We start from the raw sequence: 19,954 nt of genomic DNA on the forward strand, positions 1-19,954 counted from the left end.
AAAGCCTAATCCTTTCTGATTAATATGATCCACAGAAAATAGAAATACTAGCAAATGATCACTAAAGGCATTCATTGGTAAAACAACCAATCACATCAAAAATTACTGACAATTTTAAGTTAAATTTAATTACAGAACACAGGGCACAGGAGTGTTTTTGTTCATTTTGTTGGTCTTTTATTTAAAGCCAAACAAACCTGTATCAACTCCTAAGCTCTTTTACCAACAGGGGATATAGAGATTTGTAGTGATACCTGAAAAGATACATAATACTAATAATATAATACTAATTTTATCCAATGTCTTCACAGCTTAATTCTTACAGAAAAATCCAATATAACAGTGGAAGTGCTAATTGAGGAAGTTTTGGGTAATATGCTGCGGACAACACAGCTACACACAGAGGAAATTAATTCTGTATATGATGTGGAAAAGATAGCTTATGAAGTTAACAAGATGCTACCTAAGGCAAAAGAAACACAGTGAGGCTAAAGCAAACATTTTGGTATCACATTTAACAACTTAATTAAAAAGCAAAATGAAAATTAAGATACAAATATGAAAATAAAAATCAAACAAGGTAAAAGACCAGGGTTCACAAATCCAAAACAGTATTTTCAAAGCTGCAGCACCTATAAAGAACCTGAATCAGGTGTAGGTTTTTTTGGTTTTGTTTTTTGTTTGTTTTTTATTGTAAGTTTTGGGGGTTGTTTTCTGTTTGTTTTTTTTTACATGTGCTAAAATTGAAAGATCCATCCATCTCTGACCATGGATTGGTCTGCCTTTTTTTAAAGAATACAAAGAGATTTTACAAGGACCAGAAATAAAACTGAAAGTCAAGGGTGTAACTGTAAAGTGAGTGCAGAAAAAGTATAATAAACTGTATCACACATTTAGGTAATAATTCTGAAAAATCTGTAGTGTTTAAAAGTTATTTTCTTGTCTAAGGCACATTGCAGTCATGCAACAATAGAGCATGTGAAATCTACAGCTATTGGCTTGTACTGTTGTACAAAATATTTTTCTGACACTACAGAACCATGTGTCAGATCCAATTCTGCTTACACAACCTGTCTAATTCACTTAACATGAGGTAACAATTGGAGATATATACTCCTGAAGATATTTCACACTACAACCAGTCTTTCCCACTCAATGCTATCGCCAGTGGGGACTGCACACAAACACTTCAGGACTGTTGGTTCAGAAGGGATTTTGTAAGACAACCTGAGTGATAAATAGTCTGAAGACTCAGGTTAAAAACACCAACATGTTCTTGGCATGCAGCTGACTGCTCAGCTTTCATGGGTCTGTCCCCATTTTTTATTTTTGCTTGCCAAGTATTCTTTTGTAACTTCTCTCCTTCTTTATCCTCTTCTAGAACACTGAACCTCCTCTTATTACCCCACTCTGAACAATCCCACTAATCACTTGCCTTCTAGATCATGTTGTTGCCCTCTGCTGCTTGCTCCTCTGTCAGTAATGACTGTTTTTTAAACTTCAGATCAAGGCTGTCCTGCAACAATTTCAGCCCAAAAGATCTGTGTGAGCCATTTGAATCTTCAATGCTTTCTGTTAAACCATACCATGCTTGTGAAAACTTTGAGGTGACTATATATTAACAATAAAAATATCTTAAAATTTACCTGGTGCCACAATACGGCAGACACAGATTAAAAGTTCAGTGTTCTGCATGCCATGATTACTACTGACAGTGCTGACCACAGCCAGCTTGCCTTTACTTAATGCTTCCCTTCTTTCTTCTCATATTTTATATATCATAGCTATTGTCTTAAACTAGTATATGAACAGCTTTGAAACATCCAGTTAAGATGTTAATTTCCACCAAGCCTGGGGGCCTCATCCCTCAGGACATATTTCAGTGCAAATAAAAGTTTTAATTTTGCATGGAGGTGTAGCGAGAGGACAAGAGGCAATGGTTTAAAACTTGAAAATGGCAGATTTAGGTTAAACATTGGGAAAAAAAATTCCTATGAGGGTGGTGAGGTGCTGGGAAAGGTTGCCCAGGGAAGCTGTGGCTGCCCCCTCCCTGGAAGTGTTCAAGGCCAGGTTCGATGGGGCCTTGAGCAACCTGATGTAGTTGAAGGTGTCCTTGCCCATGCAGGGGGGTTGGACCTACGTGATCTTAAAGGTCCCTTCCAACCCAAACCATTCTATGGTCCTATGATGGTTCTCTGAAATTTGTTTTTAATAGCCATGAAACCATGTAAGGGTGAGTATTCCTCATTCTCAGCAAAGTATAAAGATATCATGTGGAATGTTTTAGGAAAATTCCCAGAAATCAGGAGAGAGAGAAAAAACAGTAAAAATAAGAACATAACATCCTAAAAGCAAAGCCAAAGCTCCCTTCCATTGCAGAACATGGAATGCAAGGAAATAACATAACCCATGAACAGCTTCAGCAGCTCTAGCAAAAACTTCTGGAAGAAGTACTAACAAAGAAACCTCTTAAAGGACATATCTGCTTTACTGTTTATCTGCATTATAACAAGAAATTCTACTCTTTCTTGTTTCTGTAAGAATTAAAGTATTGAAGTTTTTACATGTATAGTAAGATAATAAAATAGACTATGTGAAAATTTAAAAAAATCCTTTGATATAAAATACAGCTAAAATTGAGTAAACTTGCAATGAACTCTCAGAGCAGAAGTACAACCTACAGAAAAACCTCCAGGAACATCTGGTGCTACATGCCCTGGCCACATCTTTGTTGAATCACATGCACTTTTCTGAGAATTCCAATGAACTAAACACTTCAAGACATCTCTTAATCTCTTCAAAGTGAGAAAATGAAGTCAGTTTCTTAAATCTTAAATCTGCTAGTAACAAGCCATTGTTGTGAACAGTTTCCAAAATACCACTTCACTATTCAAATCAGGGCCAAAATTAGACCTTATATGATTTTTCCACTTATTTCAATGTTATGAATGCTAGCACTGGAAGGCAAAAGTCTTGCCTCTCACCCCTCTGCTCCAAGAAAGGGACCATCTCCAAGAAAATGCTGAATAGATATTTGGAAGGTGGTATTTTCAACCAACTTAATTACATTTGTACAAAAAGTTGCACAAACTGACTTATTTCAGCTCCCTCTAGCTTTTATTTAAGTTCTTTTTCTTAGGAATACATTTAAGTTGAACTGAGTAAGCTGCTCTCATGTCACTAAACAGAGCCCCTAAAAAAATTTGGAAAAACTTACTTACACAGTGCAGCTCATGCCCTTATATAAACTTTCTTACATTAACAATATCAAACTGCCACTTTTCTCTAAATTCACCAAACAAACTTAAAAGCAAGGTGCATTCTTTCCAGCACAATCAGAGACTCAGTGATGCTACTTCTAGACAATACCCTTTTTACTCCTAATACATTCTTAAGGGATCCTCAGGGAAACAGCCATTTCTAACAAATTCCAAAAGCACACATCTGGAATTTTAAAAATATTTCTAAATATTTGAAGAGAGAAAATATTTGAGTCATAGTACATTTCATGATGGCCCTGCAAAGCCAACAGTACATCACCAGGAAGATGCAACTATGCACACATTTGGGTACCCCTGTTAACTAAGAAGGAAAGTTTCTTTTACACCTAACTATGGTTGAAAACAGATGTGCATTTCATATTTAAAGTAAGATTTAATAAAATCATAGCTATTGAATTAAGAAATTGGTTAGACAAGGTACTGGGAAGATCATCAAGTTTCCACCAAATGAAAGAAACAGAGCTCCATGATGTAACCCCATGGACCACAGGAAGGTAAACTAACAACCATTTTCATTAAACATTCTGAATGAGTTACATTACATTTGCTCTCCTGGACACATTAGCTAAGCAATCACTGGAGTGGCAACACCTAGCTTCCAGTTCTCTAATTTTGTTTTCACAAAAAAAAAAAAAAAAAGCCATACATCCCAGGGGACAGAACTTGAAGACATAAGATAGAAAGGTGATTTTAAACAGGCTGTATGCTCACTGGACCCCATTCACAATCTCAAAAGTAACAGAATGCAATTGACATTTCTGTTTTCCTCAGTAGACCTAATTAGGTCTGACATACATCCATTCACACTCAAATAGGCACAGAAACCTTCAAGGTTATTTTCCAATTATTTCCACATATACTGCCTCATATTGAAATGACTAGGAATCTGAATCTTCAAAAGACACTACAGGTGCTACTCATGCATCTCTCTTAGCACCTGATCCCTTAATAAGAAAAATAAACTCGTGCCTTTCAGTGCAGGAATTCTAACCTCAACCTCTTTGATCCCATTTTTATTTGTGATAGATGTAACTTTTAATCACATGAAAGGTAGAAGCACTTCTTTAAATACTGCAGTTTTTTAAATGCCCCAAAAGGCAGTCCCGTTCATAACACTAATATTAAAGTAGTAACATTCATACCCATCTGAAAAGTGTAAAAGGAGCTAAAGGATGGTAAAGTAAATTTTCATACGTTGAAGGCATTCAGATAATACAACTTCCTCAAAGAGGCTAAGAAAGATTAAAGTTAAGGGTCACCTGAAAAGACATGGTATCAAGGAGATGCTGGCAGGATCCTCAAACCAAAGGAGTCTCCTATCTTCGCTTTTCTCATAAAAACAGAGCTTGGTCTAGGCTGTCAGCAGTCCATTAATAGTCAGCTTCCCTCCCACAGTGGTCAGTTTACCTCCAAAAAAGGATCCAATTTTTAATTTAGTCCCTAGATACCATAAAATTCTGAATCCTGTTTCCTTAAAAAACGTTTTCTTGTGCTTGTCACAGGTTTTGTAATCTGCTGTTATCATGAGCTGAAAACAGCAGTCAAATCAACAGATTACTTCAGAAAAACAAGCCCAAAATAACTACCTTGATGGGACATGTACTTTTTTTCTGCACCACATCTGTTCAGCTACCTTTGCTCTGCTTCTGCTGATGGCATTCAGACTACCAGAAGCAGAGGCTACAATTTAAGAAACGGCAATTACATCCTTTTTTAAAGTATTCAAGGACTGTTCCTTAGGTTCTGACAAAGTAAACAGTGCTATCCTGAAATCTGCAATTAACACAAGCATTAAAAGGGGAAAAAAAAAAGTCAGTACTGTTACTAGCTAAACATTCTGCAGCACAGGGCTAAAGAAAAGAACCCAAGTACCTTCAGGTTCATGATAACTGGAAATTAGTTCACTGACAAAATACTACTGTTTGTACTTCACTGCACACAAAAGTCTTCCCCAGAGACACCTGCATAAAAATGGAATAACCATAATAATGTTTAAAGCAAAGGAAAAAAAAAATTCAGTGGTTCTGAAGAAAAAAAAAAATCAAACTCTGTATGTAACAGGTGAAAAACAATGAACTTCAGTGAACATCTGGAGTGTCAGGACAAAACCTCCCTAGTTACATACAAAGAGCAGTAAAGCACTACGATGTCAAAACCTAAAATGAATTATCAGGTTTGCAGAACTGATAGAATAGAATTGGAGTGTTTTCTAAACATTCGTTTAGCTGTCCTTGAATTCCCATATAAATGTAATGATCTGCAAAATACCTCTTTGGCATATAGCTACAAAAGTCCCTATTTTTTTGGCTGCCAGTGCTGTAAGCTATACCTCTGCACAGGCTCTGAAAACCACCATATTGAGTTGGACTAGATGGCAGTGATAGGTAAAGCCAGGGGTCTTCCTGGGGCAAGATCAAACTTTAAAACATTCAGGGTGGGAACAGCATTTTGTCATCTACATTCTCTGCTACAGATGTGCTGTAAGGGCTTGGGGGTGCTAAAACAGTACAGCAACAATACACGTAAGTTCAGCCTTCTACTTAAACCTAAACTTCATTAGTATAAAGCTGCATATAAATGCCTTCATAAATTAGACTTCTCTATTTTATTCAGTGTCTGTGTCTTCCTCTGTAACATACCCTAGGTATCTTACACTGTTCTCCACTGTTTTATTCTGATACTCCACTATCATTTGAGAACTTGGTGATGATACTAGCACATTTCAAAACTTAAAGATCATTCTGTTCATGTTTCACTCTCACAGGAGACTAACTATTTACTTCTAGCCTCTAAGGAAGCTTGTAGCATCGAGGGCAAAATGTCAGGAATAATAAGGAAAACTAGTTTTATGCCCCTAGAGAACAAAATGTCATCTTTGTTCTCTCAGGCAGGGTGTTGTCTTCTCTAAATAAAAAAGAATGTCTTCTGATATCCATCTATTGAATTCAAGCCAGAATATCATTTAGAGACTACATGTATTTAATTCCTTAATCTTGCTCCATTTCTTCCCATTATTTTATATTACCTTCTGCACCCTCTATAGTCATAACCTACTGTGGAAGTGATAGTAGACAAAAAAATATTAGATTCAAAACTCCTATTCCCTTCACTAGGGAAATCACCTACAGCTTTTGCTTCTCCAGACTATTTAACAACTTATGATACATCAGTCCAGAAAATACTCTTCCCCAGCATCTTCTCCCCTTACCATCTCAATGTATTTTATACCTATGAAGCAATTGTTACAAACTATCAAGCACTGGCATTTGATATGCCTATCAAGGACTATCAAAATAATTAAACTCCCAGGTAGAGAGTTGCAAAGAGTTAAGTATAATTCATAACATAAGTGCATGTGCTTCCTGATGCAAGATACCAAGGAACATTTCTGATTGACATACCCAACCAGAGAATCAGAGAATGGCAGGAGTTGGAAGGGACCTCTAGAGATCATCTAGTCCAATCTCCCTGCTGGAGCAGGAACATGTCCAGGCAGGCTTTGAACGCCTCCAGGGACAGAGGCTCCACAGCCTAAGTGCTACAACCTTCTAGGTTAGTAGCTCAGACTTCATGTACTCAGCAACTAAAAAAAATCCCAAACAAAAGAAAGTTAGATAATTAAAATATAATTTGTTTCAAAGACCCAACTTATGTGCCAATGGGTTTCAGAGTCAGTGGTTTGCTGCACACCACTTTTCAAGTGCTGACAAGTTTTGATAACTTGACACTGATTCTGATTTTTAAAGCTGAAGAATGGATACTCAACTTCACATCTGTTATTGAAACATATGAACATGCTGCACATAGCTTCCATAACTTGTATCTCGCATCACTGCATGCGAAGATCAGGTTTATGACCATTTGGGGCACTTGAACATACATAAGTCTATGGGATCTGACGAGATGCATCCCAGAGCCCTGAGAGAATTGGCAGATGAGTCACCAAGAGAGTCTGGAGAAAAGAAGGTTTCAGAGAGACCTAATAGAGACTTTCTAGTACCTGAAGGGTGCCTATAAAAAGGTTTGAGAGGGACTGTTTGCAAGGGCCCGTAGTGAGAGGATGAAGGACAATGGGTTTAAAACAGAGAAGAATAGATTTAGATTGGATGTTAGGAAAAGATTTTTTTATCGTGAAGGTGGAAAAACAAAACAGGTTGCCCAGGGAGGTAGCTGAGGCCTCATTCCTGGGGATATTCAAGGTGAGGCTTGATGGATCTCTGAGCAGCCTGTTCTAGCTGAGGGTGTCCCTGCTTAACTGCAGGGGGGTTGAACTAGATGACCTTTAGAGGTCCCTCCCAATTCAAATCATTCTATGATACCCCTTTTTCATACATTTCTGCACTTTTTATGTCACCTATGATTTTGCTAAAAATCATGTTTGGATAAATATAGTTACTGTACCACAGGAAAAAGGGTTTAATTTACGTACTGAAAACTTCAAGACACAATTAAGACCTAGTAGCTGGAGTAGCCCAGCAGAAGCTACTATTACCTGAGTGAGAAAATCTGCAGAAACAGCCAGCCCTGCAGCATCTGCTATGCATATAGAAAGCTCTCTCTGACTCCGGGTACACGATTCTTAAATAGACATCTCAATTCCTTACACTTTTTTTACATCCAAGTCTTCAAAAGATCACCTAGTCCATGTCTCTGTTCCTAAGCAGAATCACTTCTCTAGGCAATTCCTGTCTACGTTTGAAAAAGGAAAGGCTCCCAGTGATGGGGACTACATCACCTTCTCAAATTACTTATACCAGTGCTTCAGACTGCTACCTATACTTCTGTTTCCCAATATCTAACTTAAGCCAGCTTAGCTGCAATTGAAATTCATTTCTTATCCAGCTGTAACAGAACCAGTGCATATTTCCAAGGTCTGTTATGTAGGCTCTCAAGGAAGCTTTTAATGGGACAATTCTGTGCAGCTGATAGTCTCCACTGCTGAATATAACAGCAGGCTTCCCTTGCCACATTCTAGTCTTTCAACAGGCTCCTCCACTCAAGAAAAGCAGCAGAATTCCTCTTACCTACTGCTGTTTCCATATGTATTTCCCATTGGGGAAAATAAGAAAAGGTGAGATTAAGCGGCAAAGGATCAGGCTGCAAAACTGTGAGTCTATAAACTCTCCCAAAACATTATTAGCTCTTCCAATATATTCCTAGATTTATATTTCTTCTCTGCTGTTCTAATTTACATTATTTGGGCTGTATAACTGCATTTTTACAGTTTTATCCCTTTGTTAGTACTCCAAAGCCTTACATTTCTTCAATTCCAACTTTGTTCTCAAGGAAAACTGGCTATTTATTTCAACAAACGTAAATCTGGGTCAGAAACAGAATAGCTGGGTATAACATTGTGTAAATGCAGCTTAACCATTTGCTCTGCTGTCTATATTCAAGCCTCTTCCTTCTCCTTGGGGGATTCACAATTATTATATTTATAGGTAAATAAGGATACAATACATGGAAAGAATTTTAAAGCTTTTGATAGCTTACAGTAACTAGTAGTAAATTCAGCCAACTGAGCAGTATAGTCTTAGTGCAGTAAATTCTTCTTGCTGCCTAGGAGCTATAGCCAAGTAGTCTAACAAACAAACCCCTTGAAAATTGTTAAGTCTTTTTTAAACATAGAACTTACTCTAAATATAAAGAAGTACAGCCCTCAATTTCTGAACAACATAACAAAAGCTCTGAAATCTGCTCCCAGTTCTCAAAGACCTCCTTTACAACATGAAACTAGTCACGTGACAGTCCCTGCTCTAGTACCTCAGGATATACCAGATTCTTTCTTTTCCTGTAAGTCTGTCCTGACAACTTCTACGGTAAGGAAAAGAACTGTCTTCTTTGATGGATGAAGTGTTTCCAGTTTGTTGATTCAGAGGCCAGAAAGGATTGCTGTGACAATCTAATTTAGCCTTCTGAATAAAGCATAGCTTGAAATGCATTGCTTCAAGTGAAGTAGGACTTGCAATTGATTTACACTGATGAAGAATCCACCTTTCTCTAAGTACAATGCTCAAATGGCTGGCTCTTCTCTGAGTTAAAAATCTGTACGTAATTCAAGTATGCATTTGTTAGGCTCCAGTGTCCAACCTTGGGCTCTTGCTATGCCATTGTCTGCCTGACAAAGCATAGCCACTGCAATATGAATGCAAATAGTAAGTTACACTATGTGTTATCTAAACAGCATCCTTCATTAACTGCACCCCTGGGACAGCTCTAACAGTACCTTACGGGAGCTAGCTGACACTTGGAGCTTTTGGCAATAAGTATGCTATCAAACATCTGTTCTTACAGCCCTTCTAAGTGCCCTCTCCCACACCATATGGTCATCTCTACTGAGTGGTACTGCAGGTCCACGACCAAGCTCCCATCACTCCCCATCCTCTCTGGGGAAGCCAGACACTGACTGATAATTTCACAAAGACTTCACACTCCATCAGCAGGAAAAACAGCCCATTGCAACAAAGAGAGACATGCAGAGCATGTCTGTGTTGCAACACACTGCCCACGTCCCTGCCAGAACACCCTCCTCATGGAAGTGTAGTGTACTCTAAAACAAGAGATTTTTTTTTTTTCCTTCTAGCATTGCTGTTGCTCTTCCTAAGCGACTACTGTTGTGTTCTCTGTGTATTTGGGCTTACACTTGGGGCTTGTCAACATAACTATGGCAGCTGTGGGTGTGAGGGGGGGGAAAAAACTGACCAATAAAAAAAAAAAAAATAAAAAAAAACCTGACCAAACCTACTGACCAATATACAAGAACAGTAGTCTAGAGACACAAGGAAGTAAAAAATTGAGTTTCCACGTGAAAACTCTACAAAAAGTCAGTCCAAGGAAGAACATTCGATATCAGTGATTCTATTTCCCACAGTTACAAAATGACCACTTAAATCCTCTGTTCACAGTCACTCAAGTCATTAGAAAGGCTGAAAGCCTGTGCATACAGTATTAAATATCATTCCCACAGCAGATTCTGAGCAAAGAAAAAAGAGCTAATAGGAAAGCACTCTCAATAACATCAGGAAAAAGCCAGTACCACCTTTCTACTATGAGCCCAGTGGAAGTCATATGCTTGAAGCTAAGTATTGCAGCAGTGACATTTCAAGACCACTGCTGTTGATTCCAGAAAGCCAAACCCTAAGTAATTGCCCCTAAGAAAACCTTCCTCAATATTGCCCCCCTTGGGAAAAATAAATAAATAAATAAATAAATAAAGATATTCTATGTTTTTTAAGGAACTTGAAAGGTAAATTTCCCAGTTGCAGCAGGGAGTGGCAATACAGAGACAGACATTTCCATAACAGAGCTCAGTCATCTCCAGCGTACCAAGGTCAATTCATTATGAAACGAGGTGGTCACACACACTGCCCAAGAGCCATTCTTGTTGCATGTGCAGCAGCTAAGCCACTGCACCATTTCCTTTGGCAATCCAACTGTCCAAGCTGCAGACCTTTAGCTGCTTGACTGTCCAGCTGCCCTCCTTAACACTTTTTTGGATTCACAGTACGGCAAAACATTTCTTAGATGGTTTTTAATTATAACTGTAAACTGGGTGGGGAAAGCACTCCATATGGGGACACAGACTTCACTGCCCAGGCTACGCTCAACCCCGGACAGCTTGCAGAGCACAATTTCCAGAACTCAGTGTTACCTGTGTTAATGTATCTACATTAGAGGCTTTCAGTTACATACTTAAAGGCCAACCAAGATATTGATATGCATAAAGATTACTGCAACACAGGTCAGACTCTACTAAAAAACTTCATTAACCCCTTAGGCTTTCTTCCGTACATAAAACGCTCAGGTATGCAAAGTCTCAAATTGGAAAACCTGGAGATTTCATCTGCTTTTGCACAGCTGCTCTGTGACAAAAATCAACCTCAGAAAAGTTGCAAGTGTAACACACAACCGTCTGTTGAACAACTGTCTATGTGTGGTATCAACTCAGTTTCCTTTTAACACATCCCGAGCAGCTGGAGCTGTGGTCTGTGCTTAGGTCTAGCCTACAGATCAATGCTTTGCTCATCGCAGTGATATCAGCTATAAGCATAAAAACAAGTAAAGGTCACGTATACACACACAGAGATTTCATTGACAAACCAGTGCACTTCTACTACCGAAAAAGGATGGGCCTCATCCTTCACACGTTTCCATAACATATGTAACTGTAAAAATATATTGGGGGGGGAGGGGCTTGGGGAGAAAAAGAGGGGAGGGGAAAGGGAAAGAGAGGGACAGAAGGGGGGGAGGACGACAAACAGAGATGGAAGCCCTCAAAAATCATTAACCACCAAAACCATTGAAAAATTTGGTAAAAAAACTGCATGAATATATATTTCGAAACTGTTCTCTTACTGGTCTGTTATTGACTATGAACAACGCTTATCAGATAATTTTGGGGAAAGAGGAGCTACAGTAAAAAAAAAAAACCACAAACAAAAACAAACAAAAAAAACCCACCACCACCACCCCCCACACCCACACAAAAAAAGAAATAAAGCAAAATAGAACCCACATTAGCAGTCACAACTACAAAATAAATTAGTGGTAAGGGGATAGGTTCTTCTCCTACTAATTCACTGGCCAGCTTCCCATTTATTTCAATTGGCCTGATAAACACGTGCATCCCTCCAGCTTCTGTACTGCCAGAGAGAAAAGCTGGCAGACAATCCATCAACACAAGCTTCAAAGAATCAGCACTAGTGCCAAGAAAAAAATCGACTGTCATTCAAAATGAAATTCAAAGCTAGGAAAAGACAGGAAAAGCCTTCAAGTGGCTCCAACTGCATCTGAATGTACAGAAATATCTTTAATTTAAAGGCAATGCAAAAGGTACTATGTATACTTCTATGTAAATTTTAAGTAACTGAATGTTCCTGTAGCCACTTTAAATTCTTAGTTTTCTTTTTAATTATGCAAAAGCAGCACTACACAAACACTGCTAATTGTATTCCTCATGTTTAAGGTCAGAGTTGGGTGGAAAGGAGAAGCTGTTTCCTTAAATTACTTCCATGTAATCCAGAATAGCAATAATTTATAGAGATGTAAGCCAAAAATCTTTAGAACTGGTTGCTGTAATCAGTTATAGTCACTTTGGTGGAACAGACAGTTCTTTTCAGTCTTTAAATTATTGGGCACTAGATCAGCTTAACCTTATGGGACATACTGCAAAATCCCCTCTCAGTAGAGATTTGAGATGGAGTATGTTCTGTAAAGTACCAACAAGCAGGTGTATACATAAGAGGCCTCTCCTGTTGACTTACTACCTTTTGTACTGGGTAAGAGCTACTCCTGGGTTGTTGGTTTTCCGGTTGTTTTCTTGTGTTGTTCCCTTCCACCCAAAGGGAGGTGACGAGGGGGAAAAGTCTCCTCCTCTCCTTTTATCCACATTTTTCAATAATTGTACTTTGAGACCAGCACAGATAATTTTTATTATGTCAGATAACTAAATTTATTAATTTTCTAGCCAATAATTTTCTTGGACAAATTACTTGGTAGCAGTACCCTTAGGTCACATCCAAACCTACCACTCGATAGAAGTGAAAGCTGCAAGAACTGTTACAGAGAAGCTGCTAATCATTTTGCTTGTTTTCAGGTGGTTTGTTTGCTTTGTGTTTTCTTTTTTTTTTTTTTTTTTTTTTATGTTGTTTTTTCCTTTATAAGACTTTGATTTTAGGTTTTACTCTTGGTGCTGCTATTTTCCACACAAATTAAGCTTTCATTAATATCTCAGGATGTTCAAATGTAAAGCAAATCCACTAGTATGCCTGGGAACTGTTATTTTGGATCTTGAAAAATCTGTATGTATTATAATTTCTCCTGTGTAAATAAACTGCCTCACTTTTTTGCTTCATACTCAACTTCTCCATAGATCAGACTTAGATCAGCTTTTCAAAAAGGACAGAAAAATCTCTTCTGAAACTCGTCTATTTTCCTTGACTTCTTTTACCCTCAAAAGATTAATATTTTGCTATTTAAAGACTAAGAATTTCAAATAATGTCCAGCAATCCTGCACACATTTATTTGGATACAAACAAAATGAACATTTTGATTTCTGAAATAAGGCTATTTTCCATTTCCTTATCTGATGTTAAATCACAGCAGGAAAAAAAGAGTAAGAAATAGGAAAAAAAAAAAAAGGACTGAAGGATACATTAAGAGGCCATCTACTGTATTTCCTAGCTTTAAGGCTCAATTTGCTATATCTAAGTGACTCCTCACAGAACTCTGTGTAAATTGATCTTGAAAGCCTGAACTGATGGGAAATAACAATGTCTTACAAAAAGAATTTATCTGAGTGTTTTACTATCTGTTCAGCAGTAATGAACGTGAGGTTTTGTCTCAAAAGCTCCAGCAATATTCTTATTTGTCTTATCCTCCAATGCGTTTTTGTTGTCTTGGTTTTTAAGATCCCCTCAGTCCCTTCCACCATTATATTCCCATTCAATGGAAAGTCAACTATGCCCTAACAGTTATTGCAAGATAGGGAACTATCAGTGCACTGACCCTGCATGAGATGGTAATCTGTCAGTCACACAAACAGCAACTGGCTTCAATCTCTACCTATTTCAAAAGGGGGCTCTGTGTGTACACAAAATAATTAAATGCCTATTCATCTTCCTATTAGCTCAAATGGTTACAGATGGCTTGCTGTACCATACCAAACACACTTGAATATAAAGCATTTAAAATAAATTAAATATCTTCAAAAGCTATCAGTGTATGAAAGCAGAGATCTAACAGAAAGTGGTGAGGTTAACAATGATGTCTGCTAAATGCCATCTGCAACACTTCAGTCACGAGTGCACCTGTAGGTCATCTATACAACAACACTTACAGAACAACTGCTGACCCAGAACAGCAAATTAGCAAGCAGCAGGTCCCGAAGCTGAATATTTGCAGCTACCTCAAAACAAGCCGAGGCATCACAGGTAACTTGACTAAATGAGTGGTGATGCTGCTTACATGAAATGAAAAGCAGGAGCAAGCCAGCAACATTAATATAAAACAAAGCTTTTTAAATGTTTCAGTTAAAAAGATAGAACAGTATAACAGCCACATAGAAGTGCTTGGTTATTTCATCGAGGAACTCCTGGAATAGTCTTAAAGGACTGACACCCTTAGTAGCATTTTTCAACTTTGGTGCACTCAATCACAGCTTTCAAACAATCTGGCTCACCTAAAAACTTCACTACTCTGACCCAGCAGCAATGGCACAAAAACTGTAAGATTACAGAACAACTCAATAGCCCCTGGGACACCATTTGTCATATGCCTTTAATGTACTAACTAAGATACTAACAGAGACCATCAGGTTGATTTCCTAACCCCAAGACTGTCTTGACTTTTACCACATAATTTTGTATATTAGACTGGAAGATAATGCATCATGGAGACCATGCAGGGCTCTAGCAAAGGCATTTAGATTGCTATTGACACTTATGTTAGGCTGGAGGTCATTTAGTGAATGGCAAACATGTCACTGTTTTACAAATAATTTTCAATTCTTGGTGTCAGAAAAAAAGGGAACATTAAGGAAAGAGTTTAAGCCTCAGGCATTTAAAAAGGAATATGGTGATATAATCCTGTCAGAGGTAACTTGTTTAGAGTTGGTAGCATTTCCAGAAGATACATAGCAAGGCAAGAGACAATCAAGCTTGAGGAATGATGAAAGGGCATTCACAGTGTATTGTTGTTTCCTCTTGTTCTCTTTGCTTTAAATTCAATGCAGAGTTTTATAGTCCCTTTGCACAAAGGGACAACTATATATTTCCACTTAATTCTGAAGCAGTCTTTGTCCTATTTGCTGTGGCTGTGTCTCTCATGACATATAGATGACCTTGCTTCAGTGAGATGAAGCTAGTACATCCCCTTCTGAGCAGACCAAGTCTTGATCACTAGCTCTCAATGCAGCACAGTTCACAAGTGCATTTGGGTCACAGGACTAGGAGCACAAAGGAGGGGGCAAGGGGAAACCGACCCTCACTGGCAGCACAGGCTCCTATCAGTCATAGGAAACTCAGTTCCAACAAACCCCCTTAAAGGAATGGAAGAGAGCAGAAGGACTAGATCTGCTTCGGCTTCGCAGTCCCTCTGCCTGAACAAGACATTCCCAATGGAAGGTGCTGAGGAAAATACCCTGCTTCTACAGAACTGCACTTGATTAAAAAACAGTAATGAACTCCATTTCAAAGACTGTGCAAGTCAAAAAATCATTAATCACATCTGGAGATGCATGGGAATCCAGACCACATTCTGGCATGCAAACGTAAAACATCCCCTGTGAGAAAACAGAACCTAATAAACTGGCACTCTGCCCTTATAAAAATCTCAAGCATTATTCAGGGACAATCTTGTTAGAGGATGCTACACTACTTCTGCTGTTAGGTAGTCACAAGCATAGCATACTCAGCTCCTAAAGTTCATGGTATTAAAAGAATAAATTAGAAACACTTGTCTCTCTGCAAGAAGCACCTGCAGCACAGTCTGCGACAAGCAGAAGGGAGCAATGATAGTGCAAGGAAAGGGTATAAACAGCATGAGGGAAATGTCTAATCTATCAAAGGATGCTCCAGAAGAAACCAAGCTACTCTGGTCATGATTCACAGGCCATAGTGTCACATCACTGACTATGAGCTTTCTACAACAGCTGCACCCTGTGAAGCTTCTGCCTGACCCTTTCACAGGAGCATACAGGACTTCAGGGTGAATATCTATGAGCTATTTTAACGGTTTCAGTTCATGAGGAAGTAAAAAATGTATCTGCTTCAGTATGAAATACTCAATTTTAAAGCTATCACTTTTAAATTCTGTCTTGCCAGTCATTCTAAACTACATTTAGCGAATCAACACAGTTCCAAAGTACACAGCAGAGCTTTCTGGCTGTCACAGTCATGTTCAACTGCGCTGCAGCAGTTTGACTGAATAACAATATGAATAACGTTCAAAGTCTCTGAGCATATAAAGTTCAGCACAGTACTTCTCAAATATCAGCTACATGGACCTTACTCAGGTCTATATAGAAACATAGTCCACTATGGGAATCCAAATAAAAATTCATTCTAACTACACTTGACTAAAATTACCAAGGCACACATGGCCCTGAAATTCCAATTTAGATACCTAACATTATGTTAAAAAACCTGCATTTTATTCTATTTCACATAAATATCAGCATAATTGCTGAACACCTTTAAAAAATAATAAACAAACAAAAAAAACCCCCACAACTAATAACTTGCAGAGACATAGCTGATAGATCTTTCACATTCTCCTCACCATAATCTGCCAATGCATTTGCACAGGGTTTTAGAAAGCAACTAGAAACATTAGAAATATTTATGTTACTGACAGCAAGGAGGCAAGGTCCCTAGTATTTCAGTGTCCTCGCAAGAGTTTATTTTTTAACCTCACGTCTAGCCTCCAAGAAGCATCATGTTACATGATATTATACTGGACACTACATTATTTGGACACTTCAAAGTGTAGAAAGTGTACTTCAAGTATATATCCCATTGAAGCAAACAGATAAAGAAAACTAGTACTTGAAGAATAATTAGGGAGCCCCATCTCACCTACTCAATTTTGAAAACATTATTTCTGATGTTCCTATGTAGAATACCACATTTTAAACTGGTACTGACAAATAAATCTGCTCAGTCCTGGTAACTTTGAGCAGGTTAAATGAATCTAAAACACTGGTAATGAATGTCTGTAACAATGACAAGGATCCAGACCCAGTACCACTGTGCATTTCATAGGCACACTATCCTGTGCAACCAAGTTAATCCATATACTTGTAGCAGCCATTTCTTTAGGAGGAGGCTTCTTGACACACAGCTGAAGCCTCTGGTCTGACAAGGCTGAAGGTCATCTGAAAAGTGTGAATAAATAGCCACAAATCTTTAACTCTAATGAGATATAATGAAATAAAATAATTAAAAAAGACAAATGGTCCTGGAAATTGGGGACATACGGTAACCCTATCATCATACAAATGTCTATGAAACACAACTGTCTGTGTATCAATATAAATAGCAATGCCTGTCCTTCCTCAGGGATAAATTCTTAATGGGCATTTTCATATCATCTTACTCTTGCTAAGTAGTTACTCCTCATTGCCAAAAAGAGGACATCACACAATGCAACAGACCAGTTAATCTATTAAATTCTCCCTTCCATGCCCATTACTCAAAGTAACTATGCCTCTCAAAATACACACACACACACAAAGTCAAATATACATTTCTGGCAGGAACACCTTCATTACAGCTTTACTTGTTACTCGCTCTGAACATACTGATAAGTTTTTTTAAATTTGTGCAAAGCACTAATAAGAAACTCAGACAAACAACAAACACCGGGAAGAGTTTAAATGGGCTCCTAAAGTGCTACCTATAAAAAAATGTACTGAATTGTTAGAAGTGTTCTGCTAAACTCTTCCTCCAGATCTTACTCGTAAATGAGTAACAGCATAGACCTCACCATGGTAACTTAAGTGTCAGTGTCAAAACAGGGCAGAAAAAAGCAGTGTAAGCTAAAATTCGGCTGCTAAGCCAAAATTATTTTTATGCAGCTTTAAAATCACATTCTAGAACCATAAAAATATTTACTTCTTATAATGGTATCATTGAATGGCAAATGGGCCCTACTGAATTAGATACTGCAAACACATAGTGAAAAAGAGGTGTCTACCCCCAACCGGTGTACAAGCTACCTAGATGAATCTGTGCTTATTACAGGTGCTGTCTCCTTTAGGAAGACAATAATGATAGACATTAATAATGCTCACCTCTCAGGTCTCAAAAACAATAAACAAAAACAGAAAGCTCAAGAACAAAATGGGAAAGCAACAAAACAAAAAACAAACAAACAAAAAACCTACAAAAAAACCACAACCCTAAGGCTGTGCCAGGCAGAACAGAGGCAAACCGGGGTGGCTCCGGAGAAGCACGCAAAGGCAGAAGGCTCCATGAGCGAGGAAGCCTGTAGACCTTCGTCTCCAAAGGCGCATGGAGGAAAGCCATGGGTCTCCTTGCCAAGGGAGGCTTCACTGCAGTGCTGGGCTTTGTCAAGGCAAGAAAACCGTGGCAAGCTACCTGAGGATACCAGTCAAACCCAAATGTAAATGCAAAGGGGTTACAGTTTTAACGCCCAAAGGGTTACAATGGCACTAAACTGGTACGCTAAAAGAGAACCAGCTTCAGTGCGGCACACTCCTGGCCCGGCCGGCCTAGAGCTCAGTAAGCATTGCGCTGCGGGCAGGGGCAGCCCCGCAGGCAGAGGCAGCGGCCACGCACACACAGCAGCGGCTTGGGCTGCTGGCAGCGGCCTGCTTGAAACCCCAGCACGGCCACGGGCGGGAGCTGCGGATGCGGAACGCAGCAGTCTTACCCCTCAGGGACGGGGGCTCTCTACTACCCCCGAGGGTCTGCCCCCGGGAACACCGCCCGCCGCCTGGGCTGCCCTGCCCTGCCTTGCCCCACCCCCCTCGCCTCCCCTTTCTCGGTGGGCTGGTGGCGGGCGGTACCGTACCGGCGGGCAGGAGGCAGTCCAGCGGCGTGAACGCGCGCTCCATGGCCGCGGGTTCCCCTGATGGTGGGACAGGCACACAGGACAAGTACAGAGAGCCCCGAGTACTCAGGGTTTCTCTGGGGGCAGGGGAGAGGGGCAACTGGCGGTGCGCCCTTCTTTTCTCTCTGAGGAACCTCTGCTACACGGCGACAGCAGCTGCGCCCGCCTATACCGGCGAGCAGGCGGGAAATGGCGGTAGTGCCACCCCCCTACCTGCAGCCATCCATCCTCCCACCCTCCCCCCGCCCCCGGGGCGGTGCCTGGAGCGGCCGCGGGAGAAAGGAGCGGGGAGAGGAAGGGGAAGGCAGCTCGAGAGGATCGATCGCCACCGCCATCCGTTGCTCGGCGGTGGATTCACCAACGGGAAGGCGGGGCGAGAGGGAACGGCGGCGGCAGTTGGGTCTTTGAGTGAGGGACGGGACTGCTTCACCACCTCCCTCCCCCCCAGCCCCGCCCCGCCCCTCCAGCGCTTGTGCGGAGCCTGAGGGGAGGGAGGGAGGGGTTCTGCGGGCAATCGGCGGGAGCCGCCATGTCTTCCTGCGAAACGCACCTAGGAAAATTCTCCACACCATGTCACTGAGCTCCGGCCGTCGGCCGTTCCCAGCTGCGGCGGATGAGGGGAACTGCAGAGGGCAGCAGAGGAGTACGGCCGAGGGTGTCCCGCGTAGTCCCTTGCATAGTCAGTGGGTCGCCTCCTCTGATGAGGCATCCTGGGGTGGGACACTTGTGCGTCATTTGAGGGTTTTCTTCCATCTCCACTCAGAACGTGAGTTTCAAAGCCTGTTACGGCTTCGGTGTCGTCGTTCTTGAACCAGTTTAGAAACAGCGTTAGGCGGAAGTTGCTTGCTCTCCCTCCCGAGAAGGGAGGCTGTATGGCCACTGCCGTGCAGTGTGCTCAGCCTGTGCTCCCCTTGATTAATTGTCTACATTTCCACTGAATATTTTTTTTTCTTCCTTCCTTTCGTTCTTTTTTTCACGGTGAAAACATCAAGATGTGTTTTCCACCTCCCATCAGGCCTGGAATTCTAGGCAATCCTTTAGCAGCCACTGCTGCAAAAAAAAAAGAATTGGACCTCACTGTGATAATGATAGTGCGCAT

General features: G+C 40.1%; 1 protein-coding gene across 2 annotated transcripts in view; it reads right to left on the minus strand.

Moving 5' to 3' along the window:
- The window catches only part of TPK1 (thiamin pyrophosphokinase 1), a 299,665-nt gene extending 280,630 nt beyond the window's left edge, over window positions 1–19,035 (minus strand). Inside the window, exon 1 of one of the 2 annotated variants that reach the window (XM_071736206.1) lies at window positions 18,817–19,035. In XM_071736206.1, the coding sequence (XP_071592307.1) occupies window positions 18,817–18,859 (43 nt within the window). In that variant the 5' untranslated portion in view covers window positions 18,860–19,035. The remainder of the gene's footprint in view (window positions 1–18,816) is intronic. The other variant, XM_071736207.1, reaches the window with a different exon arrangement.
- Window positions 19,036–19,954: the final 919 nt, after the last annotated feature.

The sequence above is a fragment of the Heliangelus exortis genome, chromosome 2 (assembly GCF_036169615.1).
Source record: "Heliangelus exortis chromosome 2, bHelExo1.hap1, whole genome shotgun sequence".
NCBI classification, from domain to species: Eukaryota; Metazoa; Chordata; class Aves; order Apodiformes; family Trochilidae; genus Heliangelus; species Heliangelus exortis.